The following is an 18,339-nucleotide window of genomic DNA, read 5'->3' as shown; positions in this document are numbered from 1 at the left end:
CTCACAGAGCGTTGCGTTTCTTTGAGCAAAAAACCAAGTTGTGAGCTTGCTCTAGTATTGCACTTGGTTTTCTTGCCATAGAAATATAATATAGTTGTATAGGAGCAAATTGAAATGTGTTGTCCAGATGCTGAACTAAAACAATTGTTACTTACTTACTTAAAGTAAATTAATTCTGTAATGCTGTAGAATTCAGTCCATGTATTTTGAGTTTTGTAAAATAGTTACTCCTTATGAATTCTACAGAGGTATTGCAGTAGACAGGAAATGTTATGATTGCACTTCTTTTAGTGTAAAGTGATAGAATGCTTATCTTCAATTTTTACTCACCATGATCAATATTAAGACCTTTTGGTTGGATTTCTTAGGGATACATTCGGCAATGTCGCAAACATACAGGAATGTTTACTCCGGCCCAGCTAAGCACCATATTTGGAAATATTGAAGATATTTACAAATTCCAAAGAAAATTTTTGAAAGATCTAGAGAAGCTGTACAACAAAGAAGAGCCCCACTTAAGTGAAATAGGGTCCTGCTTTCTTCAGCATGTAAGTTGGTTAAATATCCTCATTTGACTAAGTAGTACAGTGTGAGAGAAAGAGAGTTCGGTGAACTGGGGAATATGCAGTGAGATAACAGGGCAGAATTAATGTCAGCATAATTCAATAAAGGTTACAGTCAACTTTTCAGATATGTTTTCTGAAGAGGCAAAGGTCAGAATGAGGAGCAGGCTGATTATGCAAAGAGTGGGGATTTATATAGTAAGTATATTTTAGGAGTTATAACAATTTTTGGTATTTCTCATCCCTAAATGTTAGAGAACTGTGCCACAGATTTTCAGTAGTTTTAGTCAGAGAGGCTGGAGATGATGGCGGGGGGGGGAGAGGGGTGGCAGAAAGGGGCCTTTTGCTGCAGAGATTCATTCATTCTGGGTCCTGCATGCATGACTGGCTGCCAAGTTCAATGATTCATCTTTTTGTCAGCTCTCTGAGAAACAATCATATTGTCTCTGCCTTCGCAGGGAATCCAGGTGTCTTACATCCCTGTCCTCTCTCTTTCTTCACTTTGAAAACAGCTGCGGAATTGCGAAAGCAATTTCTACAGCTTGCAGCTTATCCCTGCTTTTCAGTTGTCTCCTTTCGACTGCAGGATATTTAAAAATTGTTGTTTTTGTATTTTTTGCTTTTGCTTTTAGCAAGAAGGATTTGCAATCTATTCTGAGTATTGTAACAATCACCCTGGAGCCTGCCTTGAGCTCTCCAACCTGATGAAACAGAGCAAGTACCGCCATTTTTTTGAAGCTTGCCGCCTCCTTCAGCAAATGATTGACATTGCTATTGATGGTTTCCTCCTCACTCCTGTTCAGAAAATCTGTAAATATCCCCTGCAGCTTGCTGAATTATTAAAGTACACCACTCAGGATCATAGGTAAGGCCGATTGGTAGGTTTTTTTCTGGGGGAATATTCCACATTCAGGTTAACTTCTATCCACTCACCAAGAATGCTTGCTGGATATGATCAAATACTTATGAAAGTAGCCATGGTTTGTGCAATAAACATTCCTCCTATTTTTCATTTGCATCACACATACACAAAAAGGGAGACCTTCAACTGCACCATTACCTTCCAATTTTTCCAGAAGCACAGCCTCAAATTCGTACGTCTTCTTCATATACAATTCTTAGTGATAGTGAAAAGAAACTTGTAAATCATTTAAGAAATAGGTAAAATTGTTAAATTGTGTGTAAGGCATCCATAAAGTATCCATTATATCAATCACTCTGAGACATTTTCTCTCCAATTGATTTATTTAGAAACAGATCTGGCATGTCAAAGGCAATTTCCCAAAGTGAAATGATTTTTGTGGGTTACACAGAATCCACCTTCTCTCCTCCCTTCTCTCCTCCCACTTCTACACTTCATAAATCATGAGAACCAATTAACTGCAACTGGAATTTCTTAATACGACACACAGAATAACCTTGAACTTTTCAACTCCTCCACCCCACCTTCCATGAAATGTGACAGCTGAATTTTAAAGCTGACATTGTGCTGAAATTGTAATTATGTATTTTAGCTGAGAACATTCAGTTAAATTGGCCTGGAATGCAGCACATGCAGTCCATAATACCCTAGACACTATCCATAGAATTAAATTTTAAAGTGGAAATGGTTGGATCTCATAAAGTTTTTGGACAAGAATGGCAAAATCCTGTTAGATTTCAATCCTTTTGCAAGAGACCTATTGCGATGTTAGCTTTTTTTGTACAATGTGACAAGGGTGATGATCCTGTATGGTTTTAAGCAATTTTATTTAATTGTGGAGAGGGGATCATCAAACTCTAAAAACATAGTTGAGCTAGACTTGCACCGTCCTAGCCTAACACTTTCCAGATATTCTGGGTTTACAACTCCCAGAATTTGTAGCCACCACTATCAATTTTTGTGATGGTTTGAGAAGCTGAGGCCCTTCTGAATATCATTTTGGAAATACAACTTGTTGTAGCTCCAAGCCAGCACAGTCAATGGGGTGGAAGGCTGGGACTAGTTACTAAGGTAGGAAAAAGTGATTTAGAAGATGAACCAGTCAGTTCTCTACACCACACTGAACTAATTCTGAAAACTGAATGGAAATTACTAGTGTGAGATAAAATGATCTGTTGGGTAATACATTATGATTCAAAGCTCTAATCCTTTTTGATTACTTAACGTGTCTGTTACAAGTTCTGCTATTCTGAATGGACTGAAAGTGCATGGCCTGAGTAATCAAATAAAGAGGAACTTTCTTGATATCTGGCTTTTCACCCTAGAGCTCTCGATAGGCTGGATGACAGTTCCCATCACACACCCATGACTTTCAAACTACATGCCTGTGCGTCCCTCTTGTAATCTTTTACTCTTGCAACAGTATAAATCACCCACCTCATACAAGGACATTGCAGCCTGAGGAAAATAGGAAATGCAATCTAACACAAACTAACTTCTTCACAGATTCTTTGGGCCACTTAGTACCTCTCCACAATCTACACATTCTACCTCACCATTAGAATGAAAATAAAAATAGGTAACTATGCAAGGAGAGAGTTGTAGTTCAGGGACAAGGTCAGTCCTCGGTATACCCTAGTAGTAGCTCTGTGATTATTTTAATTGGAACAATCTGTTTTAAGAGCCTAGGGAATTATCAGAGCTACAGAGATCTATAACCTTTTCAGTCACTGAGTCTTCTTGCATAACATTGTACCATGTCCTGCCATCAGTTTGTTTTTAAATTGCTAGTGAGATTTCAGTACTCTTTTCTAGGAGTCATGCAAGAACTCACAAGACTTCAGTGTTCCCATATAAGCTCATGAAATCTTTATTTATGTATTTTTATTTTATTTTTATTTGTCAGTCACTTACAAGATAATAGGTATAAGTATAAACATGAGTTAGAATACAGGAAATAGGCACAAATAAATGGGGACAATAGGACAGGTACGGTAGGCACGATGGTGCACTTATGCACGCCCCTTACAGACCTCTTAGGAATGGGGTGAGGTCAATAGTGGATAGTTTGAGGTTAAAGGAGTGGAGGTTAGAGGATGTATCAACAGAGTCTGGTAGTGCATTCTAGGCATTGACCACTCTGTTGCTGAAGTCGTACTTTCTGCAATCAAGCTTGGAGCTATTTACATTGAGTTTGTATCTGCTGTGTGCTCTTGTATTGTTGTGGTTGAAGCTGAAGTAGTCATTGACTGGTAGGACATTGTAGCAGATAATTTTGTGCGCTACACAATAACACCAATAAGACCAAGGAGCTTATAGTGGATTATAGAAAGAACAGATCAGACATCCAGCCCTTGCTTATCAATGGAGACCGTGTGGAGCAAGTGGCCAGTTTTAAGTTTCTGGGTGTTACCATAAAAAGGACCTGGCCTGGGGTGCTCACATTGCAGCACTGGTCAAAAGGGCCCAGCAAAGATTATACTACTTGAGACCTCTCAGAAAACAACTACTGAATGAAAAACTGCTGGTGACCCTCTACCACTGCACCATAGAGAGCATTTTAACATATTGCACCTCTGTATGGTTTGCCAATTGCACAGTGGCAGATAGGAAAGCACTCCAGAGGGTTAACGTCATTGCCCAGAAGATCATTGGTTGCCCTCTCCCCTCTTTGGAAGAGCTTTATAGCTCCCACTGCCTTAAGAAAGTTCAAAATATTCTCAAAGATCCATCTCATCCTGGGAACCCTTTTCTTGAACTATTATCATCTGGCAGATGGTACAGCATAATAAAAACAAGGACAAATAGATTGAGAAACAGCTTCTATCCCAAGGCAGTAGCTCTTTTGAATTCTGCTGTATAGTGCAGTGTTGGTGCAGTGTTGTGGGTTTTGGGTTCAATGTGTGGAGTGTGAAGGATGTGTGTTTGTGTTTATTTTCATGGTCATGATGTGCACTGAAGACGGTGTTTGATTTTGTTGTATGAGGTGCAATGATAATGAAGTAAACTAAAGTAAACTAAATAAAGTAAACTAAACTTAAGTCCAACTGTAGGCAGTGTAGTTCAAGGTTGTCCAAGCCCAAAATCTCAAGCCTGATGATATAGGGTATTCTGTTGCGAGCAGAGGAGTGTAGTACTCTTCTCGTGAAATACTTCTGGACTCGCTCAATTGTATTAATGTCCGATATACAGTGCGGATTCCAGACTGATGAGCTTATTCGAGTATTGGTCTAGCAAAAGTTTTGTACGCTCTAATTAGCAATTCAATATTTCTGGAGGAGAAGCTTCATAAGATTAGATTTACAACTCTTAATGCCTTTTTGGCAATGTTGTTACAGTGAGTTCTGGCATTTAGGTCATTTGATATGAGTACTCCAAGGTCCTTGAGTGAGGATCATCAATGAGGTCATATCCGTCTAGTTTGTATTTGGTTTACTGATTTTTTTTTTTACCAATGTGTAGGACAGAGCATTTGTTGGTCGAGATTTGGAGTTGCCAATTGTTTGACCATTCAAACACAAAATCAAGGTCGCTTTGAAGGACAGTAGCATTGTTGGTGGTTTTGAATAGTTTTACATCATCTGTGAAGAGGATTCAAAAATGAGATCTGATTCCAAAATGGTGGAATCTTGTCAGTTTAACAATCGGTGCTAGATTTTGAATGTTACATTTTTATTTAATGTGTCAATCTTTCAGCGCTTTCTAGGGATGTTGTAAATCACGGGTGTCAAACTTGATTGAGTCACATGACATATCGCAATGTTTTTTGCCTTTGCAGAGCTGGGGTGGGCGTGGCCTGTGCCTGATGCATCCAGCCCACAGGCCACCATTTTGACACCCCTGTTGAATGGTCTGGCCCCCCTGACCTTTGAATGGTCTGGCCCCCCTGACCTTTGGGTCAGTTCTCTAAAACAAATGAGATAACCATTCAAAGCATCCACTAGCAGCAGTTGAGAAGCTCAGTTTTATGGTTTTATGGTCTTTCCAGTTAATTGCAGAAGTTCACTTGTTGAAATCATATAGCCTTTTTACGGGACTGTTATCATGCCAGAGGTATCTTAGATGAATCATGCCAGAAGTAATGTAGGGGTTTTTGGTGAAATCTTTTGTAAATTTGAAGGTGGTTTCAAAAATTGCTCCATAAGTAGTCTCTCCTTTTTCTCAACAAGACTGCAAGCTCTAATCTCCACTGTAAAAGTGCTCAGACAATGAGACAATTAAGTGTGGGGTTCATTTTTTTTAAAAAAAATCAGTTGATATGCAATCTGGACGGGAAGTTGCGGTGATTATCTTACGTACCCTTTTTGGCTATAAATCGCCTTCGACTGCAGCTACACTCCAGATAGATAGGAGTGTGGAAGATATTTGTTGTCTTGGTTTTTTCTTTTCCCACTTTGTTCTTTGGGACTAATGCAGGGCTGCCTTGCAGATTCTGAAAAGATTTGCAGAACAGAAAAGCTTTCCTTTTAGTGGAGCTGCCCCCTGTTCTCTCTGCCTAACAAAGGGATTGCCTGTTAGAGTCATTGTCTCTGTGGGAAGATCCCGTCATGGTACTTGTGGAAATGGAGCCTCCTGCCACTCTCTCCCACTGCCCACAAATATCTGTGTGAATGTATGTAATTGTGTGTCAGAGAGAGGATGCTAAAGAGACTATAGATAGTTCCTTATATGTGTGGTATTTTGTAAGGCTATTAAGACCTTGCTGTTTCAGCAACCTTTTAGAATTTGGCAGATGGAATGATTCCCTCTTGTAGGAGAATGCTTAGTGTGATGTGTTTTGGGGATATGAAAATTGTTTTTTCACTTCATTAGACTGATTGTTCCTGTGGTTTTTGCTGTTGTTTTGACTTTGTCTTTTTTTAGCTTGATTACTGAATGAGGTAAGTGTAAACTGCTCAGGGTCATTTATTTGTTAGAGTAGGATATTCATCTGGGAAGTGAATAAGATGCATTCTCCTCAGGGATTGACCAGTATCTTTCTTCCTTTGACAGTGACTATAACAATATCAAGGCAGCATACGAAGCCATGAAGAACGTAGCTTGCCTCATCAATGAACGCAAACGAAGGCTGGAAAGTATAGACAAGATTGCTCGCTGGCAAATCTCCATTGTCAACTGGGAGGTGAGGAGACATTGCCAGTCATTTTTTGGGCTTGAAAACCCAGGGTTTCTCCCAACTGATTCAAAGGGTGTTTTCTTACTTTCTGCTGTTTCCACTTTGTAAAGGTGGTTGTTTATTTCCATTGTGGTGATTATGATTTACTTGAAATAATTTATTAATTTATTTCACATTTATTTTTTCTCAATGATTCATCGTGGCTGACGCCCTAAAAGCTTAACAACTCAGCTGCACCAAATTGTTTCTGCTTACCCCCAAAAAGGCTTCAGAAAAAAAATATCTTAAGGACAGGAGAATCATTCTAAACCAAGAAGCAATGTTAGAAATGACTTAACTCCATTAATTAGTTATTCGGAGATTTTACCATGATTCTTGTGGCAGCTGGGTGATCACTGAATTTTATACTTGAAATTGAGAAGAGGTGAAGTTGGACTCACTGTGAATTGGAGTCAATATACGTTTTTCCTTTTCCTGAACACTGGTTACTCTTTCTTCACTCTCTAACATTTTGAGAATATAATCTGTGGAAAGGAGAGGCATTTGTACTCGATTGGGCACTCCTGGTTTGTGGTTGTTTTTGTAAAACTGCTGCAAGTAATCTCATTGAACTGGAATTGGCAACTTAGCAGGGCTTTTTTTTAAAAAAAATACTCATTTTTTAAAGAGAGTTTGGCAATCATACTTCATGATCTGGAAAGATCAGGCACTATTTAGAAGTGTAATAAAATCCTGGGATTTTTAGATACCTTTCTGAGGACCCTTAGATTGAAGAGATAATTTGGTTTAAATCTAAAATCCAATACAATTATGTATTCTTAGGTTAAGAATTCAGTAAGCATTTGAATCAGCCTGTGTAATTCTGTTTTGGAGAGGTCAGTTACCATTTAGGGCCTCTGCATATATTGCTATAACTAAAACTAGTTTCATTAGCACAATCACAATAACAGAGGGAAAGAGAGAGGCAAAAACTAAGTTGTTTTCAGTAGGAAATTTTTTTTCCTATTTAATTTTTATTTTTTTTAAAAAACACACAAAAGAATAAAAATACAAATTTGGAAAGAGAAAAGTAAGGAATGTAAAGAAACAAAGTACAAAGAGTGAAATAGAAAAGAGAAAGGAAGACAAGAAAAGAAGCTGCTGCAGTTAAAAGTACATTTATATTTTATCCGCCTTTCCCCGTTAAAAGACGTAAGCTTTTATGAGTCTATCCTATACTTCACAGCTCTCATCTTAAGGGACTTAAACAGCAATAACAATATTTAAAATAATATTCCTTGTTTTAGTGACGGATAGGTGAATAACAGGAGAAAAACTTATTTCCTACCAAACACCCTAGAGCCATGATGGCGAATCTATGGCACACGTGCCAGAAGAAACACACAGAGCTGTCGCTCCAGGCATCAGCTGTCACCTGTTGCTCTTCTGGGTTCTGGCGTGCGCATGCGCTTCAGCCAGCTGGTTTTTGTGTGCACATACGTGCCAGAAACCAGAAGACCAGGTGGCCAGTGCGTGCCTTTTCTCTTTCACTTCTTGTACTTTTTTTTCTTTAAATTCCTTACTTTTCTCTTTCCAAATTTGTATTTTTATTCTTTTGTTTTTTGCTTTTGTTTTAAATTACATAGGGGAAAAAAATTTCCTACTGAAAAAACTTAGTCTTTGCCTCTATCTCTTTCGCTCTGTTTCAGAGTTTGTGATTGTGCTAATGAACCTAGTTTTAGTTATAGCAATATGTGCACGGGGCCCAAAATGGTAGCTGACCTCTCCAAAACAGAATTACACAGGCGGATTCATATGTGCCGCGGAGTTGCTCTTCAAGGTTTCTGGTGCTCCCTTTTCGGTACTCTATGTCGAAAAGGTTTGCGAACACTGCCCTGGAATATTGCCACAAAGGTCTCTGGCAGGAATAGATACTCTCTCTGGCTGTTCTTCACCAGGAATCAATCTTCCAATTTTTATTACCTAACAGACCATTGCACTGGCTTAAATGGAGGTAGGGAGGAGAGAGAAATAAACCCTTCTGTCTTGTAGCTCTTAATCTATTGGTGATACCGTGTTTCTCATATAATAAGGCCGGGTCTTTTTTTTTTTTTGAGCCCCGAAAAAATGGCTAGGCCGTCTTTTCGGGGGGTGACTTAATTCCCCCCCTTGCATCTTCGGGTGGGCGGGCGGCGATGGCTTGGATGTTGACCTCAGTGTTGGTGGGGCACTTCGTATCGGGGTCAACGCAGACAGCACCATATCCGGGTATGCAACAAGTCCTAACGGCAAGCCCCCCCCACCATTCCCCCCATTTCGCATGTTTTAATATAGGCCTTAATTTGGGGGAGGGGCTTAATTTCATTTCATGCCTATAAAACATGCTGGGACTTCCTATTGGGGGAGGCCATATTGTTGGAGAAACAGGGTAGTTAACATGGGTGATATCTAGATTTAATATTTTTAATTGGGGATGGGATGGAGTGGGGTGTCTTCCCCATTCTGGTAAGGGAAGATTTTGTTGTATTTGCTGACATAGGGATCAAAAAAAGTGTGGCAAGTAGTCAGTGTTGGGATTCAAATTTTTTTTACTACCGGTTCTGTGGGTGTGGCTTGGTGGGCATGGCAGGGGAAGGATACTGTAAAATCTCCATTCCCTCCCCACCCCCTGGGGGAAGATTACTGCAAAATCCCATTCCCTCCCCACCCTACTAACCTGCTTTCCAGCTCCATTCTCCTGTGCAGGGCAACAAAAGAAGACCCAGCTGATCAGCTGGGACCGGGGAGGCAGAGAATAGATGGGGGCGGAGCCAGTCAGAGGTGGTATTTGCTGGTTCTCTATACTATTCAAAATTTCCGCTACTGGTTCTCCAGAACTGGCCAGAACATGCTGAATACCACCTCTGCAAGTAGTTCAGGATTGGTGGCTATCATATTGGAGACTAAGCCGTATAATAAAGATGAATAGAAGAATAATTACTTATTTATCTAATGTCATTCTCGGTGCTGATAAAGTTTAGTATCTCCTTTTCTTTTTCTTTTTTACGAATGCTGTAGGGGCAAGACATCTTAGGCAAAAGCTCTGAATTAATCCACTCTGGAGAATTGACGAAAATCTCCAAACAAGGCAAGAGTCAGCAAAGAACATTCTTTCTTTTTGACCATCAGCTTGTGTTCTGTAAGAAAGATTTATTGAGAAGGGACATGTTGTATTACAAAGGCCGGATGGACATGGATGAAATGGAGGTGGTAGACATTGAGGATGGCAAAGACAAAGACTTCAATATCTCTGTAAAAAATGCTTTCAAAATTATAAATAACGCTACGGAAGAAGTTCACCTATTTTGTGGGAAAAAGCCAGGTGATAAAAAAAAGTGGCTGGAGGCTTGTGCAAATGAGAGGAGACGAGTGCAAGAAGACAAAGAAATGGGCAAGTATTATCTTTTGCTAACTGAAATCACTAGAATTGGAAATTTGGAATATTTTCCCATTGCACAGTCTCTCTCACTGGTCTTGTAACCTACCTTCTGAAATCAACAAAGCTATAGCAAAAATATTCATGATGTAGCCCAAGGATTGTGAGATTGTAGCATTACTGTGTAAACCTTTATGAATTTTTAATTTGGCTATGATTTGTGGTTAGAGTTGTTCCATCAATAAGTATAGCCTTACTGATATTTTTATTAAAGCCAAGATGTAATATTTTGTTTATTTCTGATATGGTTTTGGTATCAGTGGAAACTACCCAGAGGTGGTATATACATTTAATTTTAAGTAACAAAACCCTTTTAAATATAGTATTATATACTATTAAGACTGAAAACATCAGATTCAGATTTGTTAGGAATAATTCCTTGTGATGGTCACTTATCTACAGTATGTCATTTTGGTGGAACAGTTCTGGACTGACAAATCTGCATTGTTCTGAATCAAACCATTTGTCTGTTTTCTCAGCATTCTCTACACTGAATGGCAGTGGCTTGTTTCTGTTTCTCAGAAGTTATGACATCCTTGTGAAGATGTTGAGAATTGAAACTGAGCTTTTCTGGGTGTAAAGTCTGTGCTCTGTTATTACTTGTGTTTCACAAGTGACATGTGTCTCCTCTGTTGAAATTAGATCCATTAGCTTAATTGTTACTCAGTGATGCTTTTTAATTGAACTTTGCTTTAACAACAGATTGCACTCTGGTTCTTGAAACAGCATTGAAATTTGTACCATTTATCCTTCAAATGCAGGAATGGAAATCTCAGAAAACCAAAAGAAGGAAGCAATGCAAAATGCGCGGAAGTCAAGACATGGGAAAATGAAAGGTAAATATTTAACCATCATCCCCCACCATGACCAAAAGACTCAACATACATTTCCTTTCAGATGACTAATGCTATTTTCTTGGGTGTTAAGTGTATAAAGAGGTGGCACATAGACCAGGCAGTATAGATCCAAGGGGTTAGATTTTCCTATGCTTTGATATGTATCTCAGCCTCTTTTTGTTTCAGGAAAATTAGAGACAACAATAGTGTCTCAAAAACATGCTATTTGAGGTAGGAGAAAGACTGCTGCTTGAGTAGAAAAGGGGACCTCCCAGGTTCCCTTCTTCTGTTGCCCCATTGCCTCACCAGCTCTCTGACATCTTTTTCTCTGTCTGTTGTATACTCCCATTCTTAACACTATTATTATTGCCGGTTATGTTTGGGTCCTCAATGTGATACAACGGTCACTTAGGTAGCAAATTACTTAGCCAGTTTCGGCATAATGAGTGAACAGCAAAGGGAGTTGGCTCCAATTCACCATGCATCCTGTGTGGTCCTTGGAATTTTGCCTAATGGTGAGATTGCCCCTGGCCTCAGATTCCTGTTCCCTGATGAATAGCAAAGAGTGTCATGTGAACAACTCCTGAATTATAATCTCTGTATACTGTTTTCCTTCTACAGGTGTCAGCTATAATGGATGCTCAGTGCCACCACTACTCCAGAGTTTGCATCCTATCCATCAGCGTCACATCACAGTGCCCACTAGTATTCCACAGCAGCAGGTGTTTTCCCTCGCAGAACCAAAGCGAAAGCCATCCCTTTTCTGGCACACTTTTAACAAACTGACACCATTTAAGAAATGAACAGCCCAACATCCATGGCCTGAGAGGCCATCCGGAAAAGGGGAACCATTTGCCAACAAAAGCTTTTGTTGGTCCAGTTGGAAAACCGGGATTCTGCCCTGGAGAGAAGATATGGGCTCGTTTCTGATTTTTCCACCGTAACCTTCATTGAGCAACATGAAGAAGACTTGGTTTATTGAAGGAGACAGTGAATGATCTGAAATGGATGTGGTCCTGAATCAATAAACAGACTGATGGGAGAGTTGCCACTTGACCACAGTAGCAAATTGCTGCTCTCTCAGAAAATGCCATGTGCATATATTGTCACCCTTGTATCAAAGGAATGGTTCAAAAGATAGCGTCTCCACCTTTGTGCAGAATTTGGCAACGGTGGTTTCATCGTTCCTATGGCTCTTACATCATCAAGTTGTTGGTACTGAGAAAACTGCTTAGTTCTTCCTATTTGTCTTTGTTTGCTGTGTTCTTTTGTTAAATGAGACTTAGACTTCCTTAAGGCACATTCATGGCAAAAGGAAGACAATGTGAAATCAGTGACATAAATATATGAACATGTATTTTTATATGAAGAAAGTCCCACTTGGACTCAGGGTGGACTGTTACCAAAAACGGTGTTTTGCTGTATGCATTTCTATTAATCAAGAAAAGGATTTCATTTTGCTATCTTTGGTTCTTGAGTCCATGAAAACTGCATCATTGGTTTCCAGTGTGCCTGCTTGTACTTTATGAAAAAAAATGAAAGTATTTCCTTTTAAATTTTAGGAGTGCAACTATACAAAGATAACGATATGAAAAAGCAACCTGAGAGAGTTTTTACTCAATCCCATAAATGTTCTCATTCCATCTGGTTTGCGGGTTTCTTACAAAAATGACTTTAAGCAAGTTCCAACATGATATTTTTATGTGGTTGCTCTTATGTGCATCAAACAAGCCAGAAGAGGCTTAGCAATTATTTCTTTGGCTTATGTTAAGAGTATCCAACGCTAGGACCATCTGGTGACATTATAAATGAATTTTGATTAAACCTGGTTAGAAACACGGCCTATTTATAGACTATTAAAATGATATGTCCTTGTTTTGATTTGGTTTGTTCTCTTCTGTGAAATGAAATTGTTTTTTTATCTTGGGGTTGCTTAAAAATACCCTCCTTTGAGACAACTGCCATTAATTAGGGTTTATGGCATGCTCTTGGTCACCCTCTCTGTTGTAGTCTTACATTGCTAATGCTTAGAGTAAAACACTGGATCTTGAAAATAGGGTGAGTATGTGATTTGTAATTAGCACTAACCCATAATGGGTGTGTTCAATTTAGTTTGTTATAGTAACCCAGGGTCTGTAGTTTGTAAACCATGGCTCATGCCTCAGTCTGTTGAGCATACTCAGCCAATCCTGATTTAAACCATGGTTAACAAAACTACAGCTCAGAGTAATGCGTAAGCAACTTATGACAACAAAAACAAATTCAGGGATTTTAATATTTTTTTGTTACAAGGGTTGAGGGGTTTTGGGAGGGTTCTTTTAATAAAAGTATCAGCCTTTCCTAAATAGGGTGGACTACAATTTCTTAGCCAGCTTGACCCAAAAGAAAGAACTATATGAAGAACTATGGCTTCAACTAGGTAAGCTAAAATGTAAAACACACATTTGAGTCCTTTCCTCAATAGAAATTTAGAAAGTAAACAATTGTTATTTCATTGTAACTTGCTTCTGAGCAGATATAGCTAGGAGAGGTTGCCATCCAGTTAAACTGCAACACTTTGCAGTCTTTACTTCAACAGACATGCTTCAGTATTAAAGACTGAACTTAGGGAGATTCAGTAGCTCCAAAGATGTCATTGTGCTGTAGTATGTACATATTGGGGGCACGTTGGCTCAGCAGTTAAAGATGCTGAGCTTTTCAGTTGGAAAGCTGACAGCCCAGGTTTGAGACCCGAGTGCCATATGACAGGGTGAGCTCCTGTTACTTGTTCCAGATCCTGTCCATCTAGCAGTTCAAAAGTATGCAAATGTGAGTAGATAAATAGGTACCATTTCAGTGGGAAGGTAACAGTGTTTCATGTGCCTTGGCATATAGTCATGCTGGCCATATGACCATGGAAATGTCCTCAGAACAATGCTGGCGCTCTCGGCCAAGAAACAGAGATGAGCAACGTGCCCTCGAGTCGGACACAACTGGACAACTTTATTATATATCAGCACACACATATGGTGTTATAATCATTTTTAACAATTGACAGCTTCAGCAATATACAATAAAAACTGCCTGATATAATGAAAATGCTAGCAAAAGGTGCAGATTAGCTCTGATTGATTTTATAGATATATTGAAAGGAATTGGTACCTCTTCATTTTTAATACACATCCATATGTCTTTACTAACAAGAATGTTTAAATATGAACAGATAGTTTTATTAACAAGCATGCTACATATGCCTCTGTACATAGCATAACATATCCTTCAAAACAGGCCTTTTTCCCTCCAGGTATGCTGGATTTTGAATCTAATTCCAAAATAGCATTGGCACTGGGTTAGAGAAGCTGAAATGTTAATTTACTTGGAAAGCACTTGGCCAGGGGGGACAATGCCTTAAAATGGTTTTGATGCTCAATTGTTCATCGTGCTGTTCATACTTGCTTTTGATATTAGCCAAAGGTTGTTTTTTTTAATGCAGTAATGATCTCCAGTTCATTATCTTTTTAGTTGCCTAATTGGTTTGAACAGCCATATGTTTTGCAAGAATAAGTACTGAATGAATGCACAAGGTAAAATGGCTATGCAAGCCCATTTGAATTTGTCTTGCATCATTTAGAATAACAGAGTTGGAAGGGAACTTGGAGATTTTCTAATCCAACTTCCTGCTCTAGCAGGAAACCCTATACAATCTCAGACAAATGGCTGTCCAACCTTTTCTTAATAAACTCCCATGCTAGAGCACCCACAATTTCTGAAGAGAAGCTGTTCCATTGATTAATTGTTCCCACTGTCAGGAAATTTCTCCTTAGTTCTAGGTTGCTTCTCCCCTTAATTAGTTTCCATCCATCTTGGGGGCCAGCTAGACCCACCTCCTGTTCAATGCATGATCTCCAAGAACATTTTTGTCTGCAGTTTGGGGACCACAATGAAGGGAAACATGCCTAATGAGAAATTATATATGTGACCCCCTTGGTCACGTGTAAACCATCTTAGTAACTCAGTTCATTCCCTTAAAATGAACATTTTTAAATTTTGAAAAATTCATATTTTTAAAATGTGCCCTTAAAATTGTGTCTTAACAATTGGGACTTGTAACAAAAGTCTATAATATATTAGTAGATGGCTAATATATTTTTTGGTTTGGGGCTCATTATGCTAAAATAATTTTTGTTGTAGTTGAGCGTTGTAGGGGGTCTGGTTAGGATGAGGTGATGTCATCAGAAGACAAGTGGATTTTTTTATCATTTTGGCAGATTGAAAATTGGGCAAAAGTTTTCTTCATAGATGCATTAATTATGTTGAAAGTTTAATATATGTTTCCTTTTATTTACCACCAAACATCAAAATGTCACAGTATTTTACATGGTGGTTTGCAGCCACACTTCTGTACTGTGATTTTGAGAGTATGAGGCATAAGTTTTCTATTTCTAAGCATAATATCAAAATAGCCATATTTCTTTCCAGGAAGATCTTCTTCCCCCTTTTCACTTTATTCTATTTCCTCCCCAGAAAGATCTGTTAAACATGCTTAAGTTCTCTTTACCCTGTTTAGAGGGAGGGACTGCTATTGATATTTACAGGAAGAGACCTCTGTTTCTGTTGATACTCTTAGTTCAGGACGAGAAGAAGTGAGGGATAGCTGCTATTTTGTCTAGACAAGAGAAGATTAAAACAACATCCTCTATTCTCTGTATGCGGTTCCTTTTCCAGTAAGTACTGTGGTTGAAATGAATAGAATAGAATTCATTGAATTTGTTTGCAGATGCACTGATACTACTGTACATTCTTCAGAAACCCCTCAAATGTTGCAAAGAAGGAAATCATACCATTCATATAATCCTGTTAGCTAGCTTTTTGCAGCCTAATTGTGTACCGGATGAAAGAAAAGTTTTTGTAGCTTGCAAGAATATTTGAAGAGAGATAAATTATTAGTTTTTTTCAATATTAACAATAATTTGGCCTGGAATACTACAAAGTTCTGATAGGAATGATCACTGTTTAGATTACTACAAGAATCCTTGTAAGCTATTTATCCTAACAAATTAAGTGCCTAACACTTCCTGAGTCATCTGCTGTTTAAATTCTGAAAAGCCAAGTCAAGGTTTGTATTTGTTCTCAGGTTTTCTACTTTTCACCTTATCCCTTACCCAAAGCATATGAATTTCTATAATTTTTCCCCAGAAATTTCAATTTTCTTAGATTTAAAAACCCTGATTTCAAAAATATACTGCTAATAGTACACAACTCTCATTTCAGAAACACAAAGGCAAAATGAGCATGCAAAGTTAACTAATTAAACCTGATTTTGGTCTATCTGGAAATTAAAGTACATTTCAGAATGTTTTGTTTCCAACTTTCCATACTTGGCTTGATCAGAATTTCAAATTTTAAATAGTACAATTGATTTTAAAGCTGTGTACCAATTCCACCCTACATTCAGAAAAGTGGATTTGATTGTTGCTTGGTTTAACTTCTTAGATGCCTTCCAAAGTCTTTGCCACAAGAGGGTGAAAATATAAATTATTATAAAGAACAAAATTGATTACCCACATCCATGGTTTTAGAATTCTCATATTAAATATTGTGCAATCCTAGAGTCCCCGATTTTATAGGATTTTCTATAATTCAGGACAGTAGCCATTCTAGTTGGGTATGACAGCATCTGGGGAATGAACTGGTATGAAGACTGAAGGCCATTTTTACGCAGCATCTTTAATTTAATCCTAGATTAATAAGAGTTCTTCTTGTGTGAATAAAATGGAAAATAGAAAACTCCATCCTGCTTCTCTTGAGAAAGAGAAGTGCCAAATTCTGAATCCTTGATTCCTTACTAATTTATATTATAACAATATTTCAAATTCAAAATATGTCTTAAGTTCAAATGTGTTGTTCTGATTTATGAAAGTTTCCCAAGCTGATCTGACTATCTTGGAAATGTCTTGGATTCAAAATGGGACTGTTTCAAGTTCAGAACACTACAAAATAGTCAAAACAGCACTGGAAAATTTACATTCTGTCTGGAACACTTATCTTAAACTAAAAACCAATCGTTTCAAACTCATACTGGAAGCTGTTGAGCTCAGAACACTTAACGTGCCACTACTTCTCTTCAAATAAGTTAACTAGAGGTTATGTTCTCATGCTAAACTGAAAAGTTTGGCTAGTATTATTGCCATCTTATTCATGGACAGCTCTTAAGTATTATGCAAAATAGACATGGTTTGGGTTTCAGAAACCAGAACTTTTAACTTAAACCTTGGCTATAAAAGTTGTATTTTAATATTTTAAAAAGTGAAGAAATTGGTTGAAATTTTGTTGGTGGGGACATTTTTTTAAAAAAAATAGTATTTTAGATGCTAACTTGGAGCGCCAGCCAAAGGATCTTAGCCATAATAAAACAATATTTTTGCCAATTGCTTTTTTCCCCTATGTTTATAATGGATGCATTCTGGGGGAAAAATCAATTTAATATGTGTACAAAGTATTCAGCTGATATATTTTATTTTGCAAGTGTTCTGTCACTTTTTTCTTTCATACAGTTTGTGCTTTCTGCATCTATACAGATAGTCCTTGACTTTCAATCAATTGTTTAGTGACCATTTGAAGTTACAGTGGCACTGAAAAACTTACGGACTTGTGATCATTTTTCACAATTATGACCACTGCAGCATCCCCATTGTCACGTGGTCAAAAATCAGACGCTTGGTAACTGGCATGTATTTATGGTAGTTGTAATATCCCAGGATCATATGATGATCTTTTGCAACCTTCTGACAAGAACAGGCAATGGGGAAACCAGATTCACTTAACAACTGTGGCAAGAAAGGTGAACAAATGAGGCAAAACTCACTCAACAATTGTCTTGCTTAGCAATGGGAATGTTGGGCTTATTTGTGGTCATAAGTCAACTACCTGTATTTGTTTCAGACATAGGTCATGGTTTCATTTTAAAAAGACTGCGGAACCTGAAATTTAATGTGTATATATGGGCCCTTCAGCCTGCTATGTATTTGGTGTAATCCCTCTGGCCAGATTTATCTTCATTACTAATGTTATATCAAATGTATTTTCCTGCAATGTATATAGAAATGTACATTCCATTTATCATCTTCTAACTTTATATTTTAATGTGCATAACATTTACCAGCAGTGTCTTATATAAATGTTACTGTGCAGTTTATTTTGTGTGTGTGATTTTTCACAGTGCATGAAGTGAAAATTTAAAAATGAACTTTATTGAAGCAAAAGGAACGTGCTTTTATTTATTTGGCCTGCTTCTGTTTTTTAAAAAAACTTTTAAGAATGTTGTGAATATTCATAGAAATGCATAGTGCCTTATTTGCCATGTTCAATTCAAGTGAAATAAGGGGTATACATTCTGCATTCTACATTAATATTGCTATATTCACATGTTATATTGTCATAATTGCTTTTGCCTAAACAAGACATGTAAA

General features: G+C 38.0%; 1 protein-coding gene across 5 annotated transcripts in view; it reads left to right on the top strand.

Moving 5' to 3' along the window:
• Positions 1 to 18,065, top strand: part of SPATA13 (spermatogenesis associated 13) — a 94,397-nt gene extending 76,332 nt beyond the window's left edge. For all 5 annotated transcript variants that reach the window (XM_087966272.1, XM_087966270.1, XM_087966271.1 and 2 more), the window contains 6 exons: positions 369 to 548; positions 1,196 to 1,428; positions 6,478 to 6,607; positions 9,638 to 10,010; positions 10,817 to 10,891; positions 11,513 to 18,065. In XM_087966272.1, the coding sequence (XP_087822398.1) occupies positions 369 to 548; positions 1,196 to 1,428; positions 6,478 to 6,607; positions 9,638 to 10,010; positions 10,817 to 10,891; positions 11,513 to 11,694 (1,173 nt within the window). In that variant the 3' untranslated portion in view covers positions 11,695 to 18,065. The remainder of the gene's footprint in view (positions 1 to 368; positions 549 to 1,195; positions 1,429 to 6,477; positions 6,608 to 9,637; positions 10,011 to 10,816; positions 10,892 to 11,512) is intronic.
• The last annotated feature ends 274 nt before the right edge of the window (positions 18,066 to 18,339 follow it).

The sequence above is a fragment of the Notechis scutatus genome, chromosome 5, assembly GCF_049901735.1.
Source record: "Notechis scutatus isolate UNSWTSFEM ecotype Mainland chromosome 5, rNotScu1.2, whole genome shotgun sequence".
NCBI lineage: Eukaryota > Metazoa > Chordata > Lepidosauria > Squamata > Elapidae > Notechis > Notechis scutatus.
Note: the sequence above shows the minus strand (reverse complement) of the source record. Positions and strands in the feature narration are given on the sequence as shown.